Genomic DNA, 15,522 nt, shown 5'->3' on the forward strand with positions numbered 1-15,522 from the left:
GAAATAAAAGCGTTCAAGCCTCTGCCTTGAAGAAAGACAGAAAAGAGCAACAGCCAAGCGGGACGGAGGCTGAGCAGGGCAGGGAGCTGCCCCACGGCCGGGCTGGGGGCCGTACAGACACCGGCTGTGCTGAGAGCAGGAGCCGGCACCCAGCACCCCTGGCGACCCCCAGACGCCACCGCCCGCTGCGCCCGGCTGCGTTTTGCCCAGCCCCACCTCAGCCAGCACGAAGAGCGGCTCGATGACGTCCCTCTCCACCTGCAGCTCGAACTGGATCAGCTCCTGCGCCAGCTTGTCCTCCGCCTCCCCGCACAGCCTCAGCATCTTCCTGCAAGGGGACGGCGAGGCTGGGGAGGGACAGTAGCAACCCCGGCCAGAGCCGTGGGGCATCCTGCTCTGGGGTCTGTGAGGCGAGGGGCAGGGATGGTGGGCACCGAGGGGACGTGGTGGCACTGCCACCTCTTACCCCAGCAGGGAGTCGTCACCCAGCACCGCCGAGCCCTCCATCAGGCACTGCGCCAGCGTCGTCAGCGGCAGCTTCTTCTGCAAAGGGAGTGCCCCAGCACCGTCAGGCTCCCCGTGCTCGTGGGACATCACGATGTCCCCAGCCCCACGTGGCTATGGCCACCCAGCCCCTCCTGCTGTCACCCGGCTGTGCTCCTGCATGAGCTCTGCCCAGCACCTCGCTTACACGGGTGCTTTATTCACATGTATACAACCCCTCTGCCCCACGCACTCCTGCGTGTGCACCCACATGCGTCCAGCTAAAGGAAAGGAGGAAACGGCTCCGCAGCCTGCTCGGCACCCCCCGGGGAGCCTGGTGAACCTCACCGAGCGCTTGTCGGCGTCCACGCCCTGCTGGCCCTGCAGACATGCCGTCAGCTTCTTGTGGGTGCTGTGGGAGACCTGCTTCACCAGCTCCAGACGCTTCTCCACCTGCGGACACAGCGGCACCCGTCACCGCTCCGTCCTTCCTCATCCTCACCCTGGTGCAGCCAAATCCCTTTGTTAATCAAAGGGATTTTAATTGCCAGTGCGTCGGGCTGGGTACAGACTCCTGGCTGTCCTCCAACACCCTGCTGTGCCAGGCAGAGGGTCAGTGGCCCTGGGGACAGGCGTGGGGACAACAGCAGTGCTGGGACAACGCTGCTGCAGCCGAGTGAGGGCAGGAGCTTTCTCTCCCCAGGTAAGCTTTGTTTGCACCAAACTGGCAGATACTCAACCCCAGGGCTGAAAATTGCCTGATTTGCCTCGGACTTGCTTAAACAGGGAAGTCCATCCAAAAGCTCAGCGAGATGAGTCACTAAATGTCAGCAAACAAGATCTGACGAAAAACGTAGCCGAGACAGTCGGGGAAAATGCGCAGCTAAGCATAAAGTGCAACATCTGGGAAAATAATCCGGAAAAACAAATAACCCCTGCCCCTGGGACACGGGGACATGCCAACAGGGCAGCAGGTCCTTCAGGGAGCAGAGACGGCAGGATAGGTGTGGGACAGGCTGCTCTGCCTCGGTGAGGGCCCTGCACACCAGTTGTACATATCTACACATCTGTGTATGCCTCGAAAGATGGGGCACTCTGCGCAGGAGGAACGCAGGTGTGTGAGAAGGAGGCAATGAGACACCACTCCAAAAAGGGGCTGCGTTCCCGTTTCCCTTGAGACAACCCCTCCAAAGAAGGTGTTGCACTGGCACAGAGCAGCTCGCCCCTTCTGCCTGCTGCACCTTCCTCCTCCCCAAAAGATGCGACCGCCCCACACAGCACCAAGGCCCAGGCTGTGTAGTGCCAGCAGAGACCTGAGCTTGCACAGAGAGACAGCAGGAACTAAAAATGAAGCCATGAGAAACACTGACCCGCACCGCCAGGTTGGGGAGCCCCCGTCCAGCCCCAAACCTCCCGTCCCTGTCCCTGTCTTGCACCCACCGCCCTGTGCCACTGCAGCACCCGCAGCCACCCGTGGGTGTTGGGGCTGTGGCTGCCCTCTTCAGGGCAGAGGCACTTTACCTGCAGAAGATCTTCGCTCAAAACCTCTGTCTTCTCAGCCCTGCGAGAGCAGAAAGACAAAAATGAGTTGGTGAAGGGCCTGGTGCATGGCCGTGCTGGGCACGGTGGGATTTGCTCCTCCATCGGTCCGTATGGGGACCAGACTGCTCTATATTCCTGCTGGAGATGTGGTCAGTGGGAGCGAGGGCACCCCCAGCACCTTGCCCGTGACACCAGGCTGTGTGGTGCAGGGACCCTTGAGAAGGAAGGGCTGGCATCATGAGGGGTCTGGGCAGGCTGGGGGGTGGGTCCATGCAGCCCTCATGAGGTTCAGCAAGGCCAAGGGCAAGGTGCTGCATTGGGCTGGGGCAATCCCAAGCACAAGTCTAGGCTGGGCAGGGAATGGGCTGAGAGCAGCCCTGAGGAGAGGGACCTGGGGGTGTTGGTGGATGAGAAGCTCCACATGAGCTGGCAGCGTGTGCAATTGCAGCCCAGAAACTGCACCCTGGGCTGCCCCCAGCAGCGTGGCAGCAGGGCGAGGAGGGGATTGTCCCCCTCTGCTGTGCTCTCGTCAGACCCCACCTGGGGCCTTGAGCTCAGCTCCAGGCCCCCAGCACCAGAAGGACGTGGAGCTGTTAGAAGGAGTCCAGAGGACGTCACGAGGATGCTCAGAGGCTGGAGCACCTCTCCTGTGGGGACAGACTGAGGGAGCTGGGGCTGTTCGGCCTGGGGAAGAGAAGGCTCCGGGGTCACCTCACAGTGGCCTGCCCGTGCCTGAAGGGGGCTGCAGGAGAGCTGGGGAGGGACTCTGTGTCAGGGGTGTGGTGGTAGGACGAGGGGTAGTAGCTTTAAGCTAAAAGAGGAGAGATTTAGATTAGATATTTGGAAGAAATTCTTCACTTACAGGGCGGCAAGGCCCTGGCACAGGCTGCCCCAGGAGCTGTGGGTGCCCCATCCCTGGCAGTGCCCAAGGCCAGGCTGGATGGGGCTGGGGGCAGGGGGTCTTTAAGGTCCCTTCCAACTAAAGCAAGCTGTGACTCCATGACTATGCACACATCAGTTTAAGGCTCTCTCGTCCATCAGCCCCGTGTGCAGCCCCTGCATGAGCCCCACATGCTTTTTTTTTTCCCAGTCACGGTTTCTGGTCAGAAAGCTTCTCCCCACCACACCCTAGACAAGCAAAGCCTGGAGCATCGCCACCACTGCCCAGGCTGTGCTGTGCAGCCAGAGACACAGCCCTGCTGCAGGGACCTGCACATCCCCACAGGCAGCCTGACCTCTTTGCGTGGGGCTGAGCACACAGGGGTGGTGCACAGCTGGCAGGATGAGCCCAGCGGTGCGAATCCAGCTTGCCTGGTTGTGCCAAGGCACAGGATGCTGCAGGACCTCACATCCAAGCTGCAGGACATTGCAGAACCCCATGTCTGAGCTCCAGGATGCTGCACAACCCCACATCCGTGCCCCAGGATGCTGCAAAACCCCACACCCAAACTCCAGGACAATGCAGAACCTCACGTCCGAGCTCCAGGACACTGCAGGAACCCACATCTGGCCCTAAACCATCCCTCCTGTGGATCACAACAGCTATCACCATGCTGGAACAGGGCACGCATTTCCCCCCCCAGGCACCCTATCATTGCCCAGACACCCCAATGGGGTCTGAGCACCCTAAAATGCACAAAGCAGAAGGAGCAGCCCCCGTGCCTGGAAGGATGAGCGCTGGTGATGTGCTGGGCTCCTCTGGGGACGATGGATATTTTGCTGCAGAAAGGCCAATTGGCACAACTTACCTGCAAAGCTGAGAGAGCCCCTGCAAGCATCCACACTGCACTGGTAGGCAAGGAGACATGTTGAAGCCATTGCACACTGTAATGTTTATTCATAATCATAGAGGGCTTTTTTTTACAACTTTAATAAACCATTTCTTCTTTAAAAAAAGTTATCTGTGTCAAGATGCGCTTGGACAGAGAGTGGAATTTAGCTAAAATGTAAAGGTCAGTTGTCCTCTCAAGGTTTGTCACTGGTTAACGTGAGGCTGGAGCATGACAGCAAATTGCTCGCATCCTTTGCCCTCCTTGGAAAAAAAAAAAAAAAAAAAAACCACAACCAAAAAACAAAACAAAACAAACAAACAAAAAAAATACCCACCACCTAACTTGCCCAAGCTCTGTTTGCTTTTCAAAACCCAACATGATTTTCTCAGCCCTGAGAACCCAGCTACAGAAGTGCAGAGTTGAATAAGCGGAAATGCAGAATATGAAAGTGGAAACGAAGAATTTGAAAGTGGAAGTGAAGAGCACCGGGCGGAAAGTTCACAAGTGGTGCCAGCAGCGTGGCCGCGGGCTTGCAGCCAGGGGCAGGACTTTGTCTGCAAGTTCATTGGCGAACACGCTGAGTTCAAAGCCTTTATGAAAATGTAAATGAACTGTGCTAAATCCAGCTTGCATAGGAAACTTATTGTAGTGTCCAATTTAAGTCAGTTTATTTTTACAGAGGCACAGAACCCATTGGGTATAATTAAAAAAAAATGGATTTAAACGTGCACATTACACCTCCCTGTGTTTGGCAAGCAATCGACCTGCTCTCCACCTGCCAGGTTATGGCCCCAGGGGCTCTGCTCCTCCCTGGTGCTCCCTTGGCACACCTTCCTACTGCCCTTTGTGAAGCTTTCGTCCTGTATTTGGAAGGGGGAGGCCAAAAAGTCCCTGGGATGCAAAACCCCATTTATCAGTCATTTCTAGCAGTATTTGTGCTCTTTTAAGGCACCATGCTAGGACCTGTGCCCACTCATGGATGGATGGAAATAGGTGAATGTGAAAAACCAAGGATTTTTACACCCAGTCATGGAGGTAGGTGAGAAATGCACCCATGGAGAAAACCGATTTTGGAGCCCCTCAGAACCAGACTTGCCTTTAAAAAAAAAAAAAAAAAAGGAAAGAAAAAAAAAAAAAAGGCTGTTCAAGTGTTACTCTTCTGCAAATCACCATCGCTAGCCCTTTTGGGCAGGGTTGGAAACGGTGCAGAATTATCCTGGGCATGGAAGAAAGCAGCGAGTACCCAAAGTACCTCGTCAGAAACCAAACCACGCTGCAGCCACACGCATCGGAGCCACGCAGCATCCCCATGGCACTCCCTGACCTCACTGCTGGGAGCAGAATACTTTCAGCATCAAGCCTCTGCTATTCGGAAGCAGATATGGCATATGAAGCTAAACCTAGTCAGCGTCCGTGGAGGGGAAGGAGCAGGGATGCACATGAGCACCGTGCACCCACAGCACCCGGGGGAGAAGCCGTGCCACCGCCCAGCATCGCTGCCGCCTGCTCTGCGTCCCATCCCCGTGTCCGCTCCGGGGAGATGGAGCAGCTGGTGATGGCCATGCAATGGCTGTCACCACGGAGAAAATGGGTAAATAAGAAGAGTGATGGTTTTTGTGTGCTTTTTCCTTTTCCGGACAGTGAAATGGAGGGGTTTGCACACCCAGGCTGCCAGGATGGTCCCGCTCTGGCAGATCTCTCCCAGCCATCATAAAACACCCCGCGCTATGGTGCACATGTGCAGGAAGCAGGAAACATTTCAAACGGGGTAACAAAATCTGGCCTCGCTCTGCTTTCAAGCACCTTTGCGGCACAGAAAAACCTCAGCATCCTTACCATCCACCCCAACACAGGCACCCAGCACCAAGCCCACGGGACGTTTAATCGGGTCAGGGGGCCTCCAGCAAACAATCTGTCTTACAAAAGGGGGAGAAAAAAGGGCTGCAGAGTCTTAGGGGCATTCATGAGCAAACGGGAGCTCAGCGCTGCTCCAGACAGAGCAAGTGGCACATCCCTAGGGGTGCTGCGTGGTTATCCCCAGCCCGTGCCGTGCACCCATGGGTGCTGCAGGAGCTGGGCTGCTTTTACAGTGAGATGAGGACCCCACAAGGCTTCATGGCCAAGCTACAGTCACCAGCAGTGGCATGGGCACTGCTGCGATGAGATGGCATTGCTCACAGCACTGGGAGTGCACTGGGCTGGGTACCACGTCAGGCGGGACGGATCCTGCACCGCTGAGCCTGGCCCCGCAGCCACCGGCAGGGAATTTCCCTCCAGCACAGACCCATCAGCCGGGGTCAGCCGAAATGGGCTGAAATCGCTCGGTTTTGGAGCGGGTGCAAGGTCCTGCAAACCACCAGGCTCTGCCAACTTCCTGCCACCAATCCTAACTAAGGTTGTCCTTTCTTTTCCAGAACGCTCAAAAAAAAAACACAACCCAAAACCAATTTTCTTCATTTCTGTGTTTGCTCCCACCGGCAGCACTCCAGAATCTGTAAATTATACCCAGGAGTGTGAGAACCGAGCAGCATCTCCAAATGCACATCAAACCAGAACAAGCCGTTCCAGATGGCCGTTCCACACGTAAAGATTATAAGGAAAAAAACCAACGCCGTCCCACTCCCCAGCCAGCGGATTGCATTGCAGCTCTGTGCTGGCAAAATCCCGTGCTCTCTGTTGTGCTCCTACCACCTCAGCCTGAAGTTAACACAGTTTTAGTGGGGCTGGGGGCCTCTACCCTGCCACGTAGCATGCACTGCGTTGGATGATGGTTTGTTATCCCCCATGGGTTCCTCAGAAGCTACAGCCCTGCAGAAACTCACCAAAACCAAGAGAAGCCGGTCTGGGTTTCCCAGTGCTGGGAATCGTGCCTGGCAGCAGAAGGGATGCTCTCGTCTTCCATTCAGACATTGTGTCCCCCCGGGAATGCCCCCAGCACCTCCAGCCAGCTCCTGGCCGCCTCGCTTCTTGCCCAGGCGTTTCTGTCCCTGTGCCTGGTGATGTGGGTGCAGGCAGAGCAGGACAGGGACCCCTGCATGGGGCAGGACCACATCCAGCCCCAGCGGGCTGGTGACACCGTCCCCACTCACATAACGCGTCCTCTGCAAGTGTCACCCCGAGGACAAGGGCGTGGGGACCCTCTGGCCATGAGCCCACCCCTTTCCCTGCTGGGGTCCCACTCCTGTGAGCAGCCCCTGCCCCCTCACAGCAGGATGAGCCCCGGGCTCTCCATCCCGCAGCCCTGCACACAGCAGGGGGAGCACAGACACTGACAGCCAGAATAACCCCGGTGCCCCCCAGCCCCAAAACCCCACTCATTACACGCGCCCTGCAGGCAGGCAGCCGGGATTAGTGGCTTTCTGTGCCTTCTTCCATCTTTCCACCAGGCAAAGGAGAGCACGCTCCTCCCCTTCTCCTTCAGATTCCCACCCCAGAGCTGTTTTTCTCAGCACAAATCCAGGCAATTATCAGCCTCAATCATCATCCAGACACTTGTGTCCCCGCAAACATCTGGGAGAAAGGGGACAATTAATACGTGGTGCTAAAAGCCAGCGAGGGGGGGATGCAGCCACTGTTTGGTCGGCGTTGGCTTCTGTGAGAAATAATCACTGCCAGTAGAAATCAACACCAATCAAGCAAATTAATTTGATTTAAACATAAATACTACATAATCCTCCAACATGAAATTGTGCGTTGACCTCGGGAGCTGCAGCGAGCTGTCTGCTTCCCCCGAGCATCCCCGCAGCACCCGGATTTCCACGCTGCAGCTGGACCGGGTGGCACAAACTTCCACCAGAACAGGGGCACGACGGCTTCCCCAACACCGCCCCTCATCTGCCAGGTCCCAGGGCTGAGCCCAGCCCTGCTGCTGCCGTGGTGCTCAGAGGGATGCAGGAATGCTGCTGCCCGTCGGGTGATGCACGCTCACCCCAATACGTGCTTGTCCCTGTTTGTGGCACCCCCACGCACGGGCATCGCGCCCCGCTGCCCCGCACCGCTCAGCACCACCACGGAACGAGCTTTTAGGACGAACAAAACACCCACCACAAGGAGCTCCATCTTTAACATGACCATTTCAACCCCATTCAGGATTTAGCTGCTGTATTCTCTCCCAGAGGGAGAATCGTCACCAAATTTCTGACCGGCTGCTCTGAGCGGTGCTGCCCGCGCCGGGGGCCGGAGGGGTGCAGGACGCAGCTGGGGGGGCTGCTCTCTGCCCGCCGCGGGGGCTGCGGCTCCTGCCCCAAAACAGCCCGGCAGCCGGCCGCAGCGAGGGGGAGGCAGGCTGCAGGCGGCCAAGGACTGACTCCCAAGGACGGCCGGGGCTCAGCTCCCCCTCCAGGAGGAAAAGGGCTGGGGACTGCTGGCACCGGGATGCCGGTGCACAAGGGGCTGAGAAAAGGCAACCCACGGCCAGCAGCCGTGTCCCAAGAAGCACAGAGGTGACCCAGCCCTCGCAAAGCATCCTCAGAGCAGGGCTGAGCACCTCTGCTCCCTGTGCCAAGCCCTGCACCTCCTCGTGCACCTTTGGGTGCTGGCACCCATGGGGCAATTCAGGTCCTGACCCCCAGAGCCCTGACCTGCCCCATTTCGCTGAGCTTAGAGGCACACAAAATGCAGCAAGCACCACGAGGACACCACGCTCGAGGCAGTGACACTGCCGTGGATGCCCCGGGCTCCTGAGCTGTGTTCAGCAGGCAGCAGCCCCGGCTGGGCTCCAGGAGAGCAGAGGCACGGGTCTGGCACGGGCAGCACCAGGACCGTGACAGCAGGGCCCCAGCACCTGCAAACGGCTCCAGCGTGAGCTGAGGGCACACGGCCCCGCAGACTGATGGAGGGGGAGCTCTGCTCAAGGCCTTTGCACCCCGATTTGGGGCAGCTTGTGGAGCCCTCAGCCTTTCCCAGCCGCTCCTCCAGCCCCACATTTGCCCACACCGAGGTTTTGTGAACCTGGGGCAGCCACGGGGACGTTGTTTATTGCCCATTCCCGCTCATCCCTTCCATGCTCTCAAACACCTCGTTAGCCCCCCAAACTCACTGGGAACACTTCTGCCAGCCCCAGGGTCTCAGGGAGCCGACGGGAGGGCCGGTGATTTATGTGCAATTTGGGGACAAAACATTCAGACTGCTCCATTAATATTTCATCACTCCATTTGTCAGCGCTGCCGGCTTAGGAGGAGGATAAAAATATCCGCCCGCCTGCCTTCGCTCGCAGCTGGCACCTCCCTTCTCCCGCTGCTGCGCAGCTCCTGAGCCCCGCGAGCCCAGGGCCGTGATTCTGAACGGCCACGGAGGGGGGGCCGCAGGCACCAGGGCTCCACACCCCGTGCGTGCAACCCAGATGCACGAAGCTCGTCGCTGCCTCCTGCAAATCCCACGGGAAAACCCCCAGCAGCGCAGCGCATCCCCGTGCCCTCCGTCCTTATTTCCTGCAAGGCCACAGGCAGAGCAAAGCCTTCTGTACCGGAGGCCTCTGGGTTTAAGCGGGGACATCCCGGTGCTTAAGGGAAAGCGACAGCTCCAGGAACCGTGCACGAGCCTGCAGCACCCCAGGCAGCCTCGCACTGCGCCCCGAAGCACCACCGCGGTCCCCGAACACCCAGGACACCCAGGACACACACCCTGGGTCCCCTTTCCCCCCCCCCCCGCATCCATCGAGCACGTTCCCAGTCGCCTGCTGTGCCTTCAGGGAGCTCGAAGTGTCACTTCGCATGAGGCTGCAACTGCCCGGTTTCTCCCTGGCGCGGCGAAGGCAGCGCTCAGACATTCTGGAAAGCCGACGAATTTCTGCTCTGGGAACAGCCCCGGGGCGAGCTCCCGACGGCCTCGGTGGCCCCACACGTGCAATGGGGAAACAGAGAAATAACCCAGAAACGTGGCACTTTGCAGGCAGCATCTTCAAAGTGTTTTACAGCCACTTACTGATTTCCCTTCCCTCCTTTTGCCCCATGGAGGTAAATACTACGCGCCTCACAGCCTCACAGCCAGGCTACGCAGCTCTCCCGAAGGTCAGGCACCAAGCGCGTGTCCGAGCTGGGACAAGCGTTCCCAGATCTCCAACTCTCCTTAACCACCAAAGCAGGGATTCCTGTGACATCACACGCTTATTTTTGTGATGCTGCTGGGAAAAGGTGCTGTGAGGAACCATCCGTGGCCACCCCAGCCCCCAGGAAGCAGGAGGGCGCAGTGGGGCGGGGATGCAGGAGGGGGCAGCAGGAGGAGGCAGTGCCCTGGCCAAGTGGCCGTCTCCTTCCTCGCTGCTGCCCCCTCTCCTTGCCCTTCCCCTTTTTCTATCGAGTTAAACAACCAAAATAAAGGAGTAAAGGGCACAGCACAGCCCTCCGGCTCCCATCCATCCCACCTACTCCCAAGCCCTGAGGTGCCGGGGAAGGGATGAGCCCTGGTCCCGCAGGGCAGCGCCGCACCTCTGGGTGCTGCCGGTCCCTGGAGGGGGCACAGGAGGGGAGTTCCTGGTTTTATTTGACTTGCGTTAGAGCCAGTCAATTCAAATTAGCACGAGTCAATTAAAAGGCACATTGTTCAGGTGTTGGACAGGTGAGGTGATGAAGGGGACGAGCCAGGGGGTGGCAGGACAGAAAAGCCTTGTGGCTGTGCCAAACAGAGCCCAAGCCATCCGTCACCACCACAGCGACGTCCTTGGGGGGGCTGCAGCCCCCAGACACCCCCCCAGGCACACCCCATGGCAGGGGGATGTGACCATGGGATGGCACCTGTCCCCTGCATAGTGCACACATGGGGGGCACGGCCACCCCCACAGGGGGCTTGCTGGAAGGATTGGGGACCCCTCCACCACCTTCTTTGTGGCCCCCCGGTATTCTCCCCTGTGCAACTCGAGGGACAAGCCCCCGGTACAGCGGAGACCCCAGCGCAGGCTGCTCCAGCACCAGTCCAGGATTCAGCCCAGTGGTCTCCAGCCCCATCAAGGACTTGCAGGGGACGGTGTCCCTGCAGCCCCGGACCGGACCCTCCGAGCTGCCGGTCACAAGACAGCCGAGCTGCAGCTGGGCACGGAGGGCTTCCTGATCGATCCGCCTGCTGAGCAGCCCCTGCATGAGCAAGAGCACCAAAAACCCAGGATTGGGGCCGGCTGCCTCTCAGCGCCGCGCGGCACCGAGCTGAGGACAAACCACCCCTGCTCACACCTGCAACGGCCCGAGCTGCAAATCCTCGTCCCTGCCGAGGACATCCCAGGGACAACGATCCAGGCTCACGCAGCCCCCTCACTCCCACCCACCTCACCTGCCGCGAGCATCCCCAAACCTGCCGGCACCCGGAGCGCTGCGCCCGCCCGCACCGAGCTCGGGGCCACCGGGCAGCGGGGAAGGAAGGATGCTCGGACACCATTTTGAAGGTGTGCGTGAGCTCGCAGCACCACGCACAGCCCCCTGGCTGCTCCCTGCTCCTCCCCAGGGCACCCGGCCCGAGGGGCTCCGGGGCCCAGCCGGGGCTGCACGGCGCGGGGCTGTGTGGGATGAGGCGCGGGGCTGAGGACCCTCACACCCGCACCTACCGGGTCCTGCCTGAGGGCACCCGTGGCTCGTGGCCCTGAGGAGGAGGAGGAGGGATGGAGGGATGGATGGAAGGACAGAGGGATGGAGGGAGGGATGGAGGGAAGGAAAGATGGAGGGAAGGATGGAGGGAGGGAGGGAAGGAGGAATGGAAGGATGGATGGAGGAAAAGAGGGATGGAGAGACAGATGGAGGGATGGATGGAGGGAAGGACGGATGGAGAGATGGATGTAGGGATGGAGCGAAGGAGGGATGGAAGGATGGGGACACGACCAGGCTGGCAGCCCCCGAGGAGCCCAGCCCGTCACGCAGCTGTCACCCCCCCCCCCCCCCCGGCGCCGCGCTGGAGTCAGAAAAGGAAAAAAAAAATAAATCAATCCCTCCCCAGCCCCCCCCCCTCCCCGCACCGCTGCAAAATCTCGGGGAATTACACAACCGCCGCCCGCGGGCCCGGCGCGCACCGCAGCCCCCTGACACCCGCGGTGCCCCCCCGCAGGCACCCAACGCGCCCCCCCCGCACCCCTCCGGCCCCAGACAGGGCGGGCTGGGGGGGGGCACCCATGGGTGCTGCGTGGGGGGGGAGGGGTCAGGCTGCGGCAGCGGTGCTGGGGGGGGTCCCCGCGGCTCGGGGTGGGCGGGGAGGGTGCGGGCAGGGGGGGGGGGGGCTGCGGGGGGGCCGGTGCGGTGCCCACCTGCCCACGGTCTGGTTGGCGAGCTGCCGCATGCGGTTGAATTGCTTCTTCATGGTGCCGGCGGCGCGGGCGCCCCTTTACGCGGCCGCGGAAGCCCGGGGGGGCGAGGGCCGCTTCCACCGCCCCTCCCGCATCCTCGGCCGGCCGAACCGAGCCGTGCCGGGCCGTGCCGAGCCCACCGGAGCCGTGCCGAGCCCAGCCGGCCCCTGCGCGGCTCCGCGCCTCCGCCTGCGCGGGGCCCCCCCCGCGCTGCGCCGCCCCCGCCGCGGCGGAGCTGGGAAATGTAGTCCCGGCGGGGGGAGCGGGGCAGGGGGCTGCGACCCTCCCCACCCCCCAGGCATCTTTCTTTCAGCCCCCCCCGTGGACCCCCGGCATCCCTACGGCATCCTCCTGCAGCCCTCCGGCAGGCCGCCAGGCAGCCCCCCCCCCCCCCCCCCCCGCGGTCCCCAGCACCGCCTGGTATCGCCCAGCTTTCGTCCAGCACGCTCTGCAACCCCCCCCGCGACCCCCAGCATCCCCCCAGCATCCCCCCAGCATCCCCCAGCATCCCCCCAGCATCCCCCAGCACCCCCAACATACCCCCAACATCCCTCAGCATCTCCCCAGTATCCCCCACATCCCCCAACATCCCCCCAGCATCCTTCCAGTGACCTCCAGTATACCCCCAGCACCCCCAGCATCCCTCCAGCACCCCTCCAGCATTCCCACCACATCCCCCATACCCCCCCAGCATTGCTCCAGCATCCCCCCACAACCCCCCTCATCCCTCCAGCACCCTCCGGCATCCTCCAGCATCCCCCCAGCACCCCCCGTTGCTGCTGTCTGGAGCCCCCCGGGGTTGGGGTGCTGGAGGAGCACCAGGCTGATGTTCCTACCCCTGCACTGCTCGGGGGCAGCTGCAGCAGGAGCCTCTCTGCACCCCGGGCACGGCTGCGGTGCCTTTTTCACCCAGGACACAGCCGGGGGGGGCAGGACACCTTGAGGTCCTGCTGCTCAGGGGGCTGGGGGGCAGTGGGATGCGGGCTCTTGGTTTGCAGTACTCAGGAGGGTTACCCCAAAGGCTGAACAGCACGGCCGTGCTGCAGGGGATAGGCCCTGCACGGGGCTGTGAGACCACTTTGAAACCATGCTACCACCTTTGGTAACAGCCCTGGGCATTTTGGGGGTGGGCTTGTTTCAGGTCACCCCCGTGCCTGACTGCACCCAAAGGGGCCGGGGAACTGGAGCTCCCTTACGCCCGACAGAGCAGCGCCTCTGCTGCTGCCTCGGTGTTGGGGCAGAGGGCTGGGGCTCCGGGGGAGGAAGGCTCTTCTTGGCCTCTTTTATGACCGAGGGGATTTTCTGGTGTTCAGCAGTTCCCATGAGCTCTGTTAGGTGCACATCATCCCCAAAATAAGACGATCGGATGCTTCAGCTGCTGTTCTGCTCAGTGCAAACAAGCCCTGCAAATAAAGCAGCGCTGCCACCGACGGTGCCGGCACCGGTACCAACCCGGGCACGGTCGTGGTGCGTGGTTCCTAAACAGACATCAAGCCCCAGCTGTGCTCCTTCCAGCTCCTGAAAACCCGGGGAAAAAAAAAAAAAAATCGATGCTTGTCTCGTGGAAAAAGCCAAGAAACGGAGTGCTAATGAAGAGCAAACCCGCCCCCGGTGGACTTGGATGAGATTAGAGCTGGCCTGAGAGCCTGGGGCACGCGGTGCCGGGGCACCACGCAGCGCTCTGCCCTCGCCCCTCTGCCAGGTGGCATCTGAGGACATTTCCAGGCTTGTGGGCTGAGGGTGTTTGCCAAACAACGGTCCTTCCTTCCTCCTTTCCCCCGCCCCCATTACCATTTTTGCGCAAAATCTGTAGGATTCTTCCCGGTGGCTTTATTCACTCCTAAACTAACGTCGTTTCCGTGCTGAGGGCTGGGTGCTGACGGCCCCGGCCCCGGCTGCTGTCCCGTGCACCCCAAGCCAACCAGAGCCTGCCACCTGCAGGGATTTTCCCCTATTTTCCCATGCCCGTGTCTCTGGATCCACAGGCGTTTGTGTCACCTCAGGGACAAGGTTTGGGGCTGTCCCTGGGCAGGGGAGTGGGGACCCCTGGGTCAGGAGGGCAAGGACCAAAAGGCTGGTTCCCATTTGGGGGACGCAGGCTGCAGCTCAGGGCGTGCTTCATTCCCATATAACTGCAAGGAGGGAGCGCATGCTCTCCAGCACTGAGTCTTCCAAAGCACCCCTGGGATTTAGAAGGAGTGGGAAGCTGGATTCCTTCCCCTATATCTGAGCCCTTCCAAGCAGGCTTGCCACGTAGGAACTCCCTGACTTCTAGAAGCAAATCCCTCCTGCTTTCTTCTCTAGGCTCCTCTGCCTGCCAGGGTATTTCTAGAGTCAGGTTTTGGGTGTCTCCAGGATTCCTCTTTCTGCTTTGAGAAGATTTATGCTGAAGACAGCTCGGGCAGAGGCTGCTGCTGTGATGCTTTTGGTTCACAGCAGGGCACAACCTGCCTTGGGATCCAGGAATGTTTTGCAGCCAGGGAGCTGCTGGCATCAACCTGGCATCAGCTGGTGCAGGCTCCTCCTTCCCTCTATTTTTCCACATTTAATTGCAGCATTTTCCTGGCGTGGCAAAAGGAGGAGGGGGGAGCTACCCGGGGGTGACAACAGCTCGGCTCTGTTGAACCTCCAAGACCAGATAGTGCTGGCCCAGATTGGTCACAGCCAATTAGCATCAAAGCAACCCATTTCAGTGGAAAACAATACGATGGCTAACAGCCCCAGCGAGAGCAGGGCACTGTCCCAGTTGCCCACACCCACAGGTCCATCACAGGCCCCCCCTGACCCACCTCTGCCCCTCGGTGACCAACCTGCCACCGAATTGTGCCACGAACACGCCACGGCCTCTGCTTGGGCTGTGCTGGTCCTGTGCCTGGGCTGTGCACCACGACTGCTAGCCCGGAGAAGCTCCCTGCAGATGGGCTTTGATCACCTTTCTCAGTTTTCTGTTCCAGGAGGCAGAGGTAACGCCCTGATGGATGCAGTGCTGGCACCCTGTGTCCCGCAACCCCCACTGGGTCCCTGCCATAGGGGCACAAGCCTTTTCCCTCTGCCTGCTCCCCAAACCCAGTTGGCACCGGGCTCAGCTCTCGGCTTCATTCCTGTACAAGTGTAAATAACCACCCGGCCCCTCTGGCATGGAGATGCTCTGCAGAGCACAGCCCCAAGCAGCAGGGCTCGGCCACGCCGCTGCGCCCAGCCCTTGGTGCCCGCCTGGCCCCGCTGCACCCCACAGCCTCTTGCCCGGGGCCATCTGCTGCTGCCCTGGCTCCGTGCCGAGCCCCGTGGCACCCGAGCAGCCCCTCTCTGCACGGGTGGGGAGTGAAGGCGTGGGTCCAGCTCCTCGTTCCCCTCCTGCATTGCTCCTGCAGAAATCCTGCGTGCCACCGGCGGTGCCACTGGAGCCAGGATTAAAGCCCCTGGGCGAGGGCTGCTTCCAGAGCCCAATTCCCAGGACGTTTTCCC

General features: G+C 60.5%; 1 protein-coding gene across 5 annotated transcripts in view; it reads right to left on the reverse strand.

Moving 5' to 3' along the window:
• ARHGAP44 (Rho GTPase activating protein 44) overlaps positions 1-12,186 on the reverse strand; it is a 25,276-nt gene extending 13,090 nt beyond the window's left edge. For all 5 annotated transcript variants that reach the window (XR_014684577.1, XM_084492198.1, XM_084492199.1 and 2 more), the window contains exons 1-5: positions 12,019-12,186; positions 2,005-2,044; positions 832-936; positions 467-543; positions 217-328 (exon numbers count right to left, since the gene is read on the reverse strand). Coding sequence is in view for 4 of the 5 variants with exons in the window: in XM_084492198.1 (XP_084348324.1) it covers positions 217-328; positions 467-543; positions 832-936; positions 2,005-2,044; positions 12,019-12,071 (387 nt within the window). In the remaining variant the exon portion in view is untranslated. The remainder of the gene's footprint in view (positions 1-216; positions 329-466; positions 544-831; positions 937-2,004; positions 2,045-12,018) is intronic.
• Between the last annotated feature and the right edge of the window lie 3,336 nt (positions 12,187-15,522).

This window comes from Aythya ferina (genome assembly GCF_964211825.1).
Source record: "Aythya ferina genome assembly, chromosome: 18".
Classification (NCBI taxonomy): Eukaryota; Metazoa; Chordata; class Aves; order Anseriformes; family Anatidae; genus Aythya; species Aythya ferina.